Here is a 14,081-nt window from a genome sequence, read left to right on the forward strand (position 1 = left end):
GAAGTTTATTCTTTAGTCTATGTGCAACCCATTTATCTTTGTGACTTGGCTGTTAATTTTTTAAAATTTTATTTAGGAAACAAAAAGTAACCATAATGGTTTCAAAACAAGACAGAATAACAAAAGCAGTAAAAAAAGTATCACCTAACGTTTCACATTAAAAAAAAGTGTAGCCCAAAGAAAGACTTAAAATTCTAACTACCTTACAAAGAAATGACCAGCTATGCTAGTACTTTTCCAAGAGAAACTCTGAAGGAAAGGAAAGGAAAAAAAAAAAAGATGAAACCAATTCATCAGCCCAGAAACAGAGAAATACAAAAGAGGTGGTCTTCAAGTCAGTAGTCTGTATAATGTTGCCAGTTTTGTCAGATATATACAAAACGTGGATTTTTTAAAAATTCAGCTGAATGAACTTTCTATATTTCAAATTCTGGAGTAGGAGCTGTGCTCTCTCCTGTCCAGTTGGTTGACACTCCGCACTTGGAAGGTTGCATAGACACAGCTTTCAGCCAGCAGCCTTATGGGATCGCTACAAAAATCAGTGGTGCAGAACTGGGTCACTTCCTGAATATCAGAAAAGTTTTTATGTAAATGTCCTTGGAAAAATGTCAAGATAAAGATGATGGCAATGGAGGCGCCTAAAAAGAGAGCGAGAGAGAGGGAACACATTCTTTACTAAGCAGACTGAGGGTGTTTAGCAGGTTTTTTTTTTTGCGCTATAAACGTTTATTATTTCTGTTTGTTTGTTTTTAACATATCAAGAAATATAATAACTGCAAAACAGTATACAAAACCAGTTAGTCATCAATACAAATTTTTACAACATACATCGTCATAACAAACTAAGTTAGTACTAAATCTGATCACCTATACATAGATGCTATGTGAGCTATGATTCCCACAGAATTGAGTCAAGTTTAAAAGATAACATCTTCAGAAGTCTGCTGCTCTGATTTTAACTGAACATCTAATGCTGTTGAGATTCATCATGGCCCTTAAAAGATTTTTACTACGCCTCTCCTCACATTCAAACACATTAGAACAGATATGCTGCTATTACCCCCCTCCTCTGTAGAACCCTGCCCAGATTCCCCAGCCTTTTGGTATTTTGTATCCTAGACCTAGGGTGGCCAGCCTCCAGGTGGCATGTTGAAATCTCCTGCTATTACAACTGATGTGCAGAAAACAAAGATCAGCTCCTCTGGAGAAAATGGGTGGTTTGGAGGGTGGACTTTATGGCATTATACTCTGCTGAGGTCCCTCCCCTGTCCAAAACCCTGTCCTTCCCAGGCCTCCCCCCCCCCCCAAATCTCCAGATATTTCCCAACTCAGAGCTGGCAACCCTACCTAGACTCCCCAAATCAAACAGATTATGACTGAAGTTCAGACAGATAGAGCGGGATATGTGCATATAAGGCAAAATTCCTGTTTCTTCCCCAAATGAGTTTGGAAGAGCAGTTCCACTGAGGAGGAGGGGATATGGCCTTAATGCTCTCAAAAATTCAGTGTCCTAGCAGTAATTGCCTCCTACAGGTGGTGCTTGCAGATAACCCAAGCTTATACTGTTTCATGAATGTCTGCTTTACAGATTCTCAACTGGACCATGACCCCCAACGTTTCTCTTTCTCTTAGGAAATGTGATGCAAGCTCCAGCAGGGGTGTCCTGCCCAAAGATGTGAAAGCTAGCAGGATGTATTTTTTTTAACCACACAGGTAACATATTGCAGAATTCAACAAGTGTTCTTAAACAATACTCTCCTTGCCTGAAGTGTTACATCTTATCTAAGTAAAATTTCAGAGCATGTAAACTGCCATTTTCTGTGTGAACTACAACAAAATCTAACAATAATTTTGCAACAATTAGGAAAGAAAGATGGAAGAATGTCTTGATTACTTAAGTAAATGCCATTTTCCATAAGATGTGAAAACAAATCAGGATGCATGTCACCATATCACAATGAAAAATGCACAAGTTCTTTACCAAGCTCACACCTAATTAGAAACCCTATGAGAAGCTGTTACAGCCACTATGAAGACAGTCTTTTGGATCCCAGCAAATTGGTCCTCAGAGCAGTTAAAATGCTGCAGCTGTTAGTGTTCAGCCTCCAGACAGTTAGATGAACGATCTCTGAAACTGAGTATAGGATGGGATCCTGAATGAGGCTGCGTGCATTTTGAAGTCTACAGGCTGGTTGCAGTGAGGTAGTGATCAGATCTATGAACCATCTCCCATGATTCCTCTTTATCTGTTATTCTAATTTTATGATTAGTAGTATACAGTACAAGACTGTCTACTGAGCACAGTTGTTTTTCTATTTACAAACTGAAGACATAATTCTGCAAGTCTTGCCCAACTAACACATTTTCAAGGCATTCTTATGTGGCAACATATTTCTGCCTCAGATAAATTCTCTACCCATCTACTAACTTCACTTACTAATGTAAATTGGTCATAGACTTGCATCAGGTCCTCCATTTTGTACTGTTCTAGCACCACAAAGTTTTCCAGGTTCCCACTTATCTTTCGTGCACAGTCTAGGCAATGTACAATGTAAGTTTTCCGAGAATTACTCTCATTCGTGACATAAAGCAGATTGAAGACTTCCACCTGTTTAACACAGAAAAGAAAAAAAAGTCAAGTAGCGTGTGAGGTTAGAGAAATCACAGCAGGCAAGGCTTCGATCTATAAATGGCTTTACATATATTTTGTAGGTAATAAAGAGGACTAACTCTCTTCTCACCTTTGTACATACTGTTGCTAACCTTCCACATATTCTCCTGCTGCTCTGCTATCACAGCTGTTTCTGGACCTTTAAAAGCAATTTATAGTCACAACATATATACTAAACTATTTCTTGACCTCAATTAACAACTTAGAAACAATTTTGTATCCTAGTCACTGTGGTCTGTGCTACTGCTTCCTCAGCAGTTTAGGATTGGCAAGAAAGCAGAACTGCAGAAATTATAGAGACCAGGGATGGCTAAATACACACTGAATGAAAGAGCACTTTTCTTGGCCTCTGGGGGCACATTTATTTCAGAACTGATCTTTCACACTGCTCCCCTGTTATACATGGTTTGCGGTATTTTAAGTATAGAACAAGTGCTAAATTTTCAATCCATAAATATTTTAGTTGGGATAACGTATGGTACCATGGAAGGTAGGAACATACTGATGCCACAAAGCAGTATACTTGCAATTTAAGTAAATAAATATAAACTCACCAACCCCCGTCAAATTTAGCATGCACTTGATCAAGGAAAACTACATACAGTGATAGCATCACAATACAGATAATATAATGGTCTCATGATAAGTAACAAGTTCTAGTGCTGAAGTCTGTACTTACCTGGCATGATGTACCCACTCTGATGGCTTGTAATGCTCATTTGTAATTTGAGCCAAGCACTATGACCCCCAGAGTTCTTCTCTGGTTCAGAATGTAATCTGAGCTGGAAGAGAACCTCTCCATGAGTTGTTGTAAACACATGGAGGGTCTTGCTGGAAGTCTTTCTTCCTGTTTGGGAAACAGCTGTTTGGCAAGCCCAATTCCAAATCAAGGTGGGAAACTTTATCTACCATTTGGTAACAAGAAGCTAGGCTCTTATTATTATTATTTTACTTGAAAAAATATGTAGTACACAGTCTGCTAAAAGCTTGTAACAATTGTTCTCTTCCTTTGTTCTCTCATGCCATACGTTATAGCTTGATTTCTTTTCTTTTTCTGTTTTTTTTTCCTTCTATTTTTAAAAATCTTTTTCTGTTTTAAAACTTTTAATAAAATTCATTAAAAAAAACCTAAAAGCTTGGACCAAGTTTGTTTTGGCTGGAATTTCTAATGATAAAAGTACAGGTCTCCCATCTACACATACTGATATATCAGTGGCAAGAAGGCCTTGTAGAGGCAATTACTAAAGGTTTCTCCCTTAATTTCTTGCTCATTCAGCTGCTTCAGCTACTGCTGCTGTACCTTCTATTTCCCCTGCACGTTGGCAATGAATGATTGGCTATAGTGAGATCTTCGAGTGGTCATCTGTGCATTCACACCCATGGAATACAGTGCGTATGCGCTGGATCGATCGGCATCGTAGCAAGCTCTTAATGGATTTTCGTGCCCAGACCTCGGGCATGCGCGGGAACCCCACCACGCATGCCCAGAGGGGTGGGCGTGGACATCCCGCCAGTTCCTTCGAATAGCCACGAATCAACCCCTATGGAAAATGTAGATGCTGACAGCAGCGGGGAAGGAGGGCGGGTGGTGTGAATGCACAGATGACCACTCGAAGATCATCAGTTACAGGTAAGCAACTTGTTTATCTTCGACATGGTCTCTGTGCTTCACACCCATGGGAGATTAGCGAGCAGTGGCCTACCTGGAGGAGGGTGCTGGCAGGTCATTACTGCGAAGCCGAGGATAAGATGTGATGTCCCATGTTGGTACGAGAGTGGTACGTCTAGGGCATAGTGCCTTATGAACGTGTTAAGCATAGCCCACGTAGCGGCTCTGCAAATGTCCATTAGGGGAACTCCCTGGAGGAAGGCAGTTGAGGCTGCAACAGCTCTGGTTGAATGAGCCCTGATTGGGCCAGGCAATGGCTGCTTGGCCATAAGGTAGCAGAGGTGGATGAGACTCGCAATCCACCTTGATAGGCGCTCAGCTGTGATGCGAGTGCCCAGCCTTGCTGGTGCATAGGAGACGAAAAATTGAGAGTCACGTCTCGTTGGACGGGTTCTATTTAAGTAAAACAGAAGCGCACGCTTCGTGTCCAAGGTGTGTAATAGCCTCTCCTCTGGGGATGTCGGAGCCGGGAAGAGATCTGGGAGGAAAACCTCTGCCTGTAGGTGAAATTCTGACACTACCCTTGGCAGGAACGAGATGTCAGGTACGAGGCGGACGCCATCTGGCAAAAATGACAAGTAAGGAGTGTCATGTCTAAAAGCCAGTATTTCTCAAACTTGTCTTGCTGAGGTGACAGCAACCAGAAAGGCTGTTTTCTATTACAGGAATTTTAGGTCGCAAGTTGCAAGTGGTTCAAAAGGTTTCCTGGTGAGTTGGCAAAGGACCAGGGGAAGGCCCCAGGGGATGACAGGAGTTTTGATGGGAGGGTAGAGGTGCAAGTTCCTTCAAAAAACGTTTAGAAAGTGGGTGCAAGAACAGTGTGCATCCCTCAACTTGAACATGGTAGGCCGAAAGTGCGGCCAAGTAAACCTTTAATGAGGAGTGAGAAAGTCCAGAGTCAGCGAGAGACAGAAGGAATTGAAAAACTTTCTCAAGGTCGCAGAGGCGTTGGGAGATGGGGCCCCCTTGCTTGTTCACATAGCTGAGGGCAGTAGTATTGTCCGTGAGGACGGTGACACATTTCCCTTCGCTCAGGGGCAGGAAACTGGTGACCGCGAACTGTATTGCAAGCAGTTCCAGGAAATTTATGTACCGTTTTCATTTCTGAGTGTCCCATCTGCCTCCGACACTAAGTCCCATCATATGGGCGCCCCAGCCTGAGAGGGAGGTGTCTGTAGTTAGGGTAATTTGGGGTGATGGAGGATGGAAGGGTGCTCCCTGGAATAGGTTGGAAGGCAGTCCACCAAAGTAAAGAGTCCCGTACTTTGGCAGGTGGGAATAGGAGGGTGGTGTGTGTGTCTCTCTCTGGATTGAAATTGTGAATAAACCAAAGTTGTAGGATATGCATTTTCAGCTGGGTGAAGACCAGTACGGACGTGGTAGCAGCCATCAGACCAAGGAGCCTCTGTATTTGGAAAGCCGTTACCGAGGGTCGAGTATGCATGACAGTGGCAAGATTCATGATGTCCACGGCCCTGTTTTGTGGCAGGTAGGCTCTGCAAGCTGTGGAGTCCAGGAACGCACCAATGTACTGTATTTTCTGGACTGGTCGAAGTTGAGATTTTTCTAGGTTTACTTGTAGACCTAGGTTTTCCAGGAGGAGTAGCGTCTTATTGATGTTTGAGACTAGATCGCCACTGGAAGTTGCTACCAAGAGCCAATCGTCGATGTACGGGTAGATGGAGATACCCTTGAGACGGAGGAAGGCTGCGACCACCACCATAGTCTTTGTGAAGACGCTTGGCGCGCTTGAAAGGCCGAATGGCAGGGCTGTATATTGGTAATGATGCTGACCAATAGCGAAGCGTAGGTATTGGCGGTGGGACAGGTGGATGGTGAGGTGGAAGTACGCGTCTTGGAGGTCGAGAGTGGCCATCCAGACCTTCTTTTGTAGAAGTGGCAGAATCTGCTGCAGGGACACCATGCGGAAGCAGTGGTATTTGACAAAGCTGTTTAGCGCCCGTAGGTCTAAGATTGGTCGAATGCCTCCATCCCGCTTCAGGACGGTGCAATAGTGGGAATAGAATCCCTTGCCCTGTAGATGTAGTGGCACCTGCTCGATGGCTCCCTTCTGCAGAAGGACAGACACCTCTTCGAGGAGGGCCAAAGAAGGGGGTGTGGAGACGAAAACAGGAGTAATGGGGTTCTGAAAAAATTCTATGTGTTAGCCGTGGGTTAGGATGGACAGCACCCATTCGTCTGTGGTGATGTGGCGCCAGGTTTGGAGAAAGGGGGTTAGATGGGTTGGATTTGACTTGGAGGTAAGGAAGTAAAAAACCCTGCTTGGAGGACTTTGGCTGCTTATTGCGGGAAGACTGTTGTCCCGACCCAAATCTGGGTTTTTGAAATGTGGGCTTCTGATCACTGGAAGATGTACGTAGCCTCCATTGCTGGTCAGCAGATTGACGGTTTGGAGTGCGTTTTTGCCAGGGTCTAGACCAAGGACGAGGCCGATATTGCTGCCTCGTGGAGGATGAAACTCCAAGAGCGCAAGAGAAGCTTTTATGCTCTTATCCATATCCTGTAATATGGTGTCTGTGGTGCTGTTAAAAAGACCAAGGCCATCGAAGGAGAGGTTTTCTACGTATGACCTAGTATCTGATGGAAGATTGGTGGTAAGGAGCCAGGAATTCCTTTGTAAAGCTATTGTTGAAGCCATTGTCCTCGAGGAAGCATCTAGGGCATGCTTGGAAGTATTAATCTGTTTTTTTGCGAGTACCATGCCTTCTTTTTGGAATACGCGGGCTGCCTGAAGTTTGTCTTCTGGAAGGTGAGCCAGAAGCTCAGAAAACCGTTCTCACAAAGTGTACTGATACCTACTCATACATGCTAAGTAGTTGGTGGCCTTCACTCCTAGCGCTCCCATAGAGTAGAAACGTTGCCCGAATGCATCCAGTTTTCTGCTCTCCCTGTCTGAAGGTGCAGAATGTGTTCTCTTGGACTTGGATGAAGAGGTAACTACCATGGAGTTTGGTTGGGGATGGGAGAATAAAAATTCTGCTCCCGTTTCCTGGACTCTATACATATGGTCCAAGCGCCGTGTTGACACTGGGGCCGATGAGGGTTTATCCCATGGTGCTTTTGCTGCCTGTAGTAAGACCGTGGACATGGGCAATGCTATGGCCCTTGATGTATCTAGTTTTACGATATCAAAGATGGCATCTGTAACCTGTGGTTGCTGCTGCACGACTGAGAGGCCAAGAGAGTGGGCCATTCTTTTTATGCGGTCTGCATAAGAGATTGTCCGATGGACTGGTCATCTGTTACTGCCTAGTTAGGAAATTTGTGGTCAGGGGAGGTGTGGACCTCTGAAGCCCCGGTATCAGAATCCTCCTCTACAGAATCTGAGGAATCAGGATCTGGCAATTGAACCAGAGTCGCTTTAATGGGGCTGGTTGAATCCGTCGGTGGTGGAACCAGAGGACTGGGAGGATTATAGATCTGGTCTTTGCGAAGGGTCATCAGACGGATGATTTGGAGGACGAGAGAGAGATGCTGAGAGTCTGGATCTATGGGGTGACTGTGATCTGTGGGCAGAGTAACAATCCCAATCCGAGTCAACCACAGCATGGATGGAGGTGGATACCTCAGTTGATAGAGATACCTCAGTTGGCTGTGATCCCAAGAGAGAGCCGGAGGTTGGGGGATGAAGACTCGTGGACATCGACTTCTGGAGCGGGAGCGTCCGGGAGACAGCGTAGTATCCTGTCTCTGTGAGCAGCCCCTATAAGCTCGCTCATTGATATCGACAGGCTCAGCAATCAGACGGGGAGGATGATGCAGAGTACTCCTGGAGGTCTGTCGATGCCGACCTGCATCGATATTGGCATGGGCCTCGGAGACTGTCGATGTAGACGACTGAGAAGGAGAGCGATCCACACCCCGGGGGCGACTAAGGAGCTCAACATTATCGATATCGGAGAAAGGACGCATGTCTACCAGCGTGTCCTGGTCAAATTGGTGTACAGGAGAGTCCATAAGCTGGATGGTCGGTATCGGTGGAGCGGCATGGGCCTCCGATACTGCCGTCGGAGGAGGGGGCACGTTACGGGCATTACTCGGTGCAGACACCGCTACCTTTCCCATCTTCACCGCCTTTAGGGACTTAGAGGAGCCCTTTTTGGCGGACTTGTGCTCCTTACTGGGCTTCAGCTTGTTCTTCGTTGGAGTGGAAGCGAAAGACTGTGCCCTCGATGCCAGAGGCTTCGACGTTGATTAGCCGATGTCGGAGGAGGGCTTCGATGCCGGAACCGTCGATGTCGATGGTCTTTCTGAATCCATCGCTGAGGGAGGATGTAACGCTGACTCCAGTAGCGCTACTCTGAGGCGTGCCGCTCGGTTTTTCCTAGTTTGGTTAGAAAACCTAGCACAGTGCTGACAAGACTCTGGTCGGTGTGTCTCCCCGAAACAAAAAATGCAAAGGGTGTGGCGGTCAGGTGGAGCGAGCTTACTGCCGCAACCCTTGCAGCGGTTGAAAAAGCCCCACTTCCTCTCCATAAAATAAGTAAAAAGGAGAAGAAAAAAAGGGGGGGAGCCCGAAGGCCAAAATGAGGTAAACAAAAAACCTTCCCCCTCAACAAAAACAACTTTTTTCCCTTTCCTTTAAAAAACAAACAAACAAACAAAACCCCCGAACAAACAAAAATTAGACAAAAAATAAAGAAAGCTGAGGAAAAATCCGAAGAGCCTGTGAGGAAAAAATAGTACCGATTAGACCGACTAAAGGAAGAAGCTTCCAGTGCGGTGGAAAGAAAGGAACTGGCGGGATGTCCGTGCCCACCTCTCTGGGCATGTGTGGCGGGGTTCCCGCGCATGCCCGAGGTTTGGGCGCGAAAATCCGTTAAGAGCTTGCTACAATGCGCACTGTATCCCATGGGTGTGAAGCACAGAGACCACGTTGAAGATACAAAACTTTTCTGCTCCATCACTCAGATAGAATTCTGTAATTTTTTTCCAGTGGCAACTATTTTTGCTGTTATTTAAACAGTAAAGCGCTATGGAATTGAATTAATGAAGCCATCTGGCTGCAAAGTGGAGTATAAAAATGAATCTACTAATTAAATTATTTCCCTTATGTACTCTATCATAAACTGGTTAGCTACCCTTATCTACCAAATGAGAACAATAAATAATTCCACAACCAAGAAATATTTCTGGCTACTGAAATATAAAAACCCTTTAAAATAACTTCATCTACTAGATGAAACATCCTGTGCTACTTGCTAGTGGAGGTCAAAGGAACTTTTACTTCTTTCCTAGGGGTGTATAAAACACTGGCAAGAAGACAAGATCTAAAGTTTAATCACAGCCTCTGCTCTTAATGGATGAAGTCACTAGGCTGTTCACTTGAAACAGGCTTAAAAGGTATACAGGACTACACTAACTTTACAGCTGAATAAGTTTTGTCTGAGGCACACACTAGGTAACAATGATGCTCAAACTTTAAAGAGTTGTATTTGGTCTTCAATGAGCTTCAAGACAGATGCTTTGATGGTTGGAGCTCCGTATATTCTAGGGTGGTAGTCCAGCCTGCCATTTTTTCAGGTGGAGGGAAAAAGAAAATAAATGGAACATTTGCCCTACTGCAACAGTGATTATGTTTTAGGATTCTGAGAACCAGGATGTATCATGAAGCGAGGAAGACTGACCGTACTTGGTAACTGGTGATATTTTACCTAAAATGTGGAAGTGTACGGGAGCCTACTTTAGTGATGCCTCCACATGCAGTGATGCAGAAAAATACGACCCCCTCAATATGAAGGGAGGTTAAATCCCACTCAGAGGAACACGTCTTCCCCTGCACAAACAATGGAGGGAGGGGAGGAGGACCCAAATGAACAGAGCTGTTGGAAAGCCCACTGGTGATGCCAGCCTTGCCACTGCCACCACCTCTCCTCTGCAGGCAGAGGAGGAAGACTGGGAGCCATCACCATCTCACCAGCACAAGTTTCACCTACTGGACTCATGCTGGGTTAAAATAGGAACCCAAGGTAATCTTAACCATGGATAATATTACTCCTAATGTAGTATGTAACTATGGTGATTACTTCTTTACTAACCTCACATATGCTACAGTAATGAGCTGGCTCTTCCTTTGTTCTCTCATGCCATACAATCTCTTTTTCTGCAGCAATCAGCGCTTCCCTCAAAGTCTGACATTGCTTGAGAGTTCTCAACAGGCAATACCTACAACAGATATTAGAATCCTGTTAAAATAATTCTTAATTTATAATTTATTTATTTTACATAATTAATACCCCAACTTTCTGCCCTCATTAGGGCCGTCAAGGTGGCTAATAAATTAAACATAATAAAAGTGCATTTTAAAACAATTAACCTCCAACAACCATTGTTAAAACAGCTAAAACAGAGCTAAAATACACAGAGAAATAAAAACAACAATTAAAACATTATTACAACTGAATTTAGTTGCCAGTAAGCGAACACTAATAACTACTTTTACGCTTCAGTTGTTTATCAAAATATTTTTAAATCCTCCTATTTTAAATTCAAGCTGAAAACTGACATGTGATACAAAATCAGTTGTGTTGAAGAAAAAAGAATATGATTTTTTTGCTTAAAAATTAACATAATTTTCTATGAACAGCAATACTGCACTGATCCTTGCCCTTTGCAAATATTCAAAAGTGGTAGTGCTACATTTACAGGAAAAATGATGTTTAATTTAAATTATATTAAAGAGTAAGTTCTCCAGATTCATTTTTGAAATTAAATCTCAGTTTGAGCCACTCCTATCTAGATAAAAAAGCATAAAACCACTAATATTGAATCCTGTTGCCATCAGGAGGCTGGATCAACTTCACTGGATCCCGAGAAAGGTCTGTTCCATTGATTAACATCTTGCCCTTGCAACATGAATACACAATTGCTGGTCACATCTTAAATTGAGGTTCCTGTTTGCTGCCCTGCATATTCATCTCTCTGCAACCCAACCTATTACAACAGGGAAGAATTTGTGTTCTGCAAAGAAATCTCATTACTAGCAAAGGATTTCTTTACCAAGGTACTCAAAAGACTGATAAACAGGAAGTAGCCTATAGCCTCAAATACCACAGGTTTTCCTTCACAGAATACATCTGGAGGAAGTGAGAAAATAGCAGGGGAGGTCATTGGTTTCAGAAAAGAGTAGAGCAGAATGTGCACTCTTGAGGATATGGGGGTGGAGTGAAAGCACATTTTCTCTGGTATTTGCTTAGACTGCCGACCATTCATTGTTTTGTTACATATATACTTTAGAACTTTCTTAACTGATGTGGCAGGACAAGATTATGTACATTAATAACTAAAGCAAGATATAACTACAGATGTGAGGGCCTTGGGAACAATTAAAAAAAATCCCAAGGGACCACCGTTCCTTTCCAATAGAAAAATTGGAATATTTTAATGAAATGCCTTTTAAGACAAGGATTTAAATCGCTCAAAATGTATAGCATAAAAGTCTAAGGACACATTTTTCAATTTTTCCACTGGAAAATTTGGAGGAGAGCAGAAAAGAAAACTCTTATGAAATACATTTTCTTCTTGGAATGAGTGAAATGTCCTAAGGTAACACAGTATGCGGCAGTTTGCAACCCTTTCATGCTTTGGTATTGCAACTTTATTTGCAGAAAAAGAAGGCATTTATATTTTTTAATGCATAAACACACCAAATAGTATAATTTTATATGATAATTCAGTTATAAAAGATGTGATGTTGTTAAAGCAGCAAAATAGTTTTAGGTTTTAGAGGACAGTAATGAATAAAGAGCAATCCCCCCCCAATTCCCCCCCCTTAAAAAAAAAGAACAGGAATAAAGTTTTTCCCCATGGCTTCTAAGCTTCTGTAAATTTTACACTGAGGTACATTTACCATATAAAGCTGGTGGTTAAATAATGAAGACACTAAAATGTCTTTTTATAATCTTGGTCACAGATCTCTGGTCAAAAAGGCTTTCATATCTTTCCTGTTTTACTCTTCTCAAATACTTTTTAAATGAACTTCCAGGAGCCCTACCGTCTAAGTAGATTCAATTTAACGTTAGATCACCATTGTCTTAACAGGCCTGTATATTTCTAGTTTCATTGCACTTTTGGTGTTGTATACCAGTAAGAGGCTAGTAATTTTTCTTGAACCTTCTACTGTTAGCTTGTGAGCTTGTGTTTCCAGCTTGACTTTTCCATATTTCACTTGGTTTCCTCCATATTTCAATTGTCCCCCCACTGAACACTAACCCATTATCTGCTTTTTCTTATTTTCAGTTCTTTTAGAATTACGCTTGGCTGCACATTAATTATAGCATCTTTAAGAAGGCTTACCTATTCTACTAAATGCAGCATTTTATTTCTCTCAACTGCACCAATGTCATTAGATTGCTATAATACCAATAACTACATGTAAACATGTTCTTATTAATATTTTATTCATCATATATAAGGATTATGAATAAATAATACTGTACAACTGACTGGCAAAGTCACCAAAAGGTACAGAAATGCCCACAGTCATTGCTAACAATATAGCCAATCTGAATGCCTACGTACATCAATGGGAATAACTGATAATGTGGCTGTGTTCAAATGTCATAATAAATAAGTTTGTAATACATAGTGTATAAATCCTGGTTTGATTAAACTCTACTTCAGTCTGATGTTTCAATGCAAGAGGTATTAATTCAGGACTCTAAAATGTAGGTTGTATCTGGCTTTTTAACTGTGGTTTGTTGTACTGCATGAATGCAGAAATCCTAGTTTTACAGTAGCACCCCACCCCCAAGCCAGCTCCATATATAGACCAAATTACAGAAAACCATGCCACTCCAGATGCATTCAGCTATGGATGCAGCCTATCAATGCAAGAGATAATATCCAGGGATTTTACACGAAGGGAGAAAAGGAGACCAGCAACAGATTAGCTGTGGTTGGAGAGCTGATGTCTGTCAGGTTCCTATTTAACCTTACAAGTTTATGTTCTATTAAAATAGAAGCCAACACAGTCACCAAATGTACTTACTTGATCATTTCAAAAAGCTTTGGATCGGAGACTTTAATATTTCGTGCTATGTTCCAAGAAAGGTGAACCATAGGTACTATTGACTTCACACTTTGCAATTTATTCCATTCGTACCGTTCCACAGCCAATTTATATTGACAGGCTGCAAGAATAAATGTGTATAAATCTAAAGAGCTACAAAGAACATTTAAAATTTCATCATTCACAGGTAAGAAAAATATTTACTCTTACACCAGTAATTAGACTTCTTAGCAGTTATCAAAATAAATTATTTGGTACAAGGCTCACAGAATTTACCCTACCAAAACAGAAGATATGGGGGGAAAGTATATTTAAGATTCTAAGAGGGAATTAAGATAAGCATATGGAGCAGATGTCCATCAGTTGCTATTAGCCACAAGGTATAGATAGGAACTCTCAGGCTGGGGCAAGTGATGCTCTGTATTCTTGGTGCTTGGGGGAGGGGGGACAGTGGGAGGGATTCTAGTATCCTGGCCCAACTGCTGGACCTCCTGATGGCACCTGGTATTTTTGGCCACTGTGTGACAGAGTGTTGGACTGGTTGGGCCATTGGCCTAATCCAACATTGGCTTCTCTTATGTACTTTATAAAATAAAGAAAACACACTGTTAAAGAATCAAAGATTTCCATTACCATGAGAAGAACTCTATCATGTCTGGAACAAGGGATGGTAACATTTTAACATGGAGTATTTAATATATATATATATA

General features: G+C 42.4%; 1 protein-coding gene across 2 annotated transcripts in view; it reads right to left on the minus strand.

The window, feature by feature from the left end:
* Positions 1-284: 284 nt before the first annotated feature.
* Positions 285-14,081, minus strand: part of KDM6A (lysine (K)-specific demethylase 6A) — a 262,078-nt gene continuing 248,281 nt past the window's right edge. For both annotated transcript variants that reach the window (XM_015409805.1, XM_015409804.1), the window contains exons 27-30: positions 13,351-13,492; positions 10,400-10,526; positions 2,438-2,608; positions 285-638 (exon numbers count right to left, since the gene is read on the minus strand). In XM_015409805.1, coding sequence (XP_015265291.1) covers positions 609-638; positions 2,438-2,608; positions 10,400-10,526; positions 13,351-13,492 — 470 coding nt within the window. In that variant the 3' untranslated portion in view covers positions 285-608. The remainder of the gene's footprint in view (positions 639-2,437; positions 2,609-10,399; positions 10,527-13,350; positions 13,493-14,081) is intronic.

The sequence above is a fragment of the Gekko japonicus genome, unplaced genomic scaffold (assembly GCF_001447785.1).
Source record: "Gekko japonicus isolate JY-2015 unplaced genomic scaffold, Gekko_japonicus_V1.1 scaffold4, whole genome shotgun sequence".
Lineage (NCBI taxonomy): Eukaryota > Metazoa > Chordata > Lepidosauria > Squamata > Gekkonidae > Gekko > Gekko japonicus.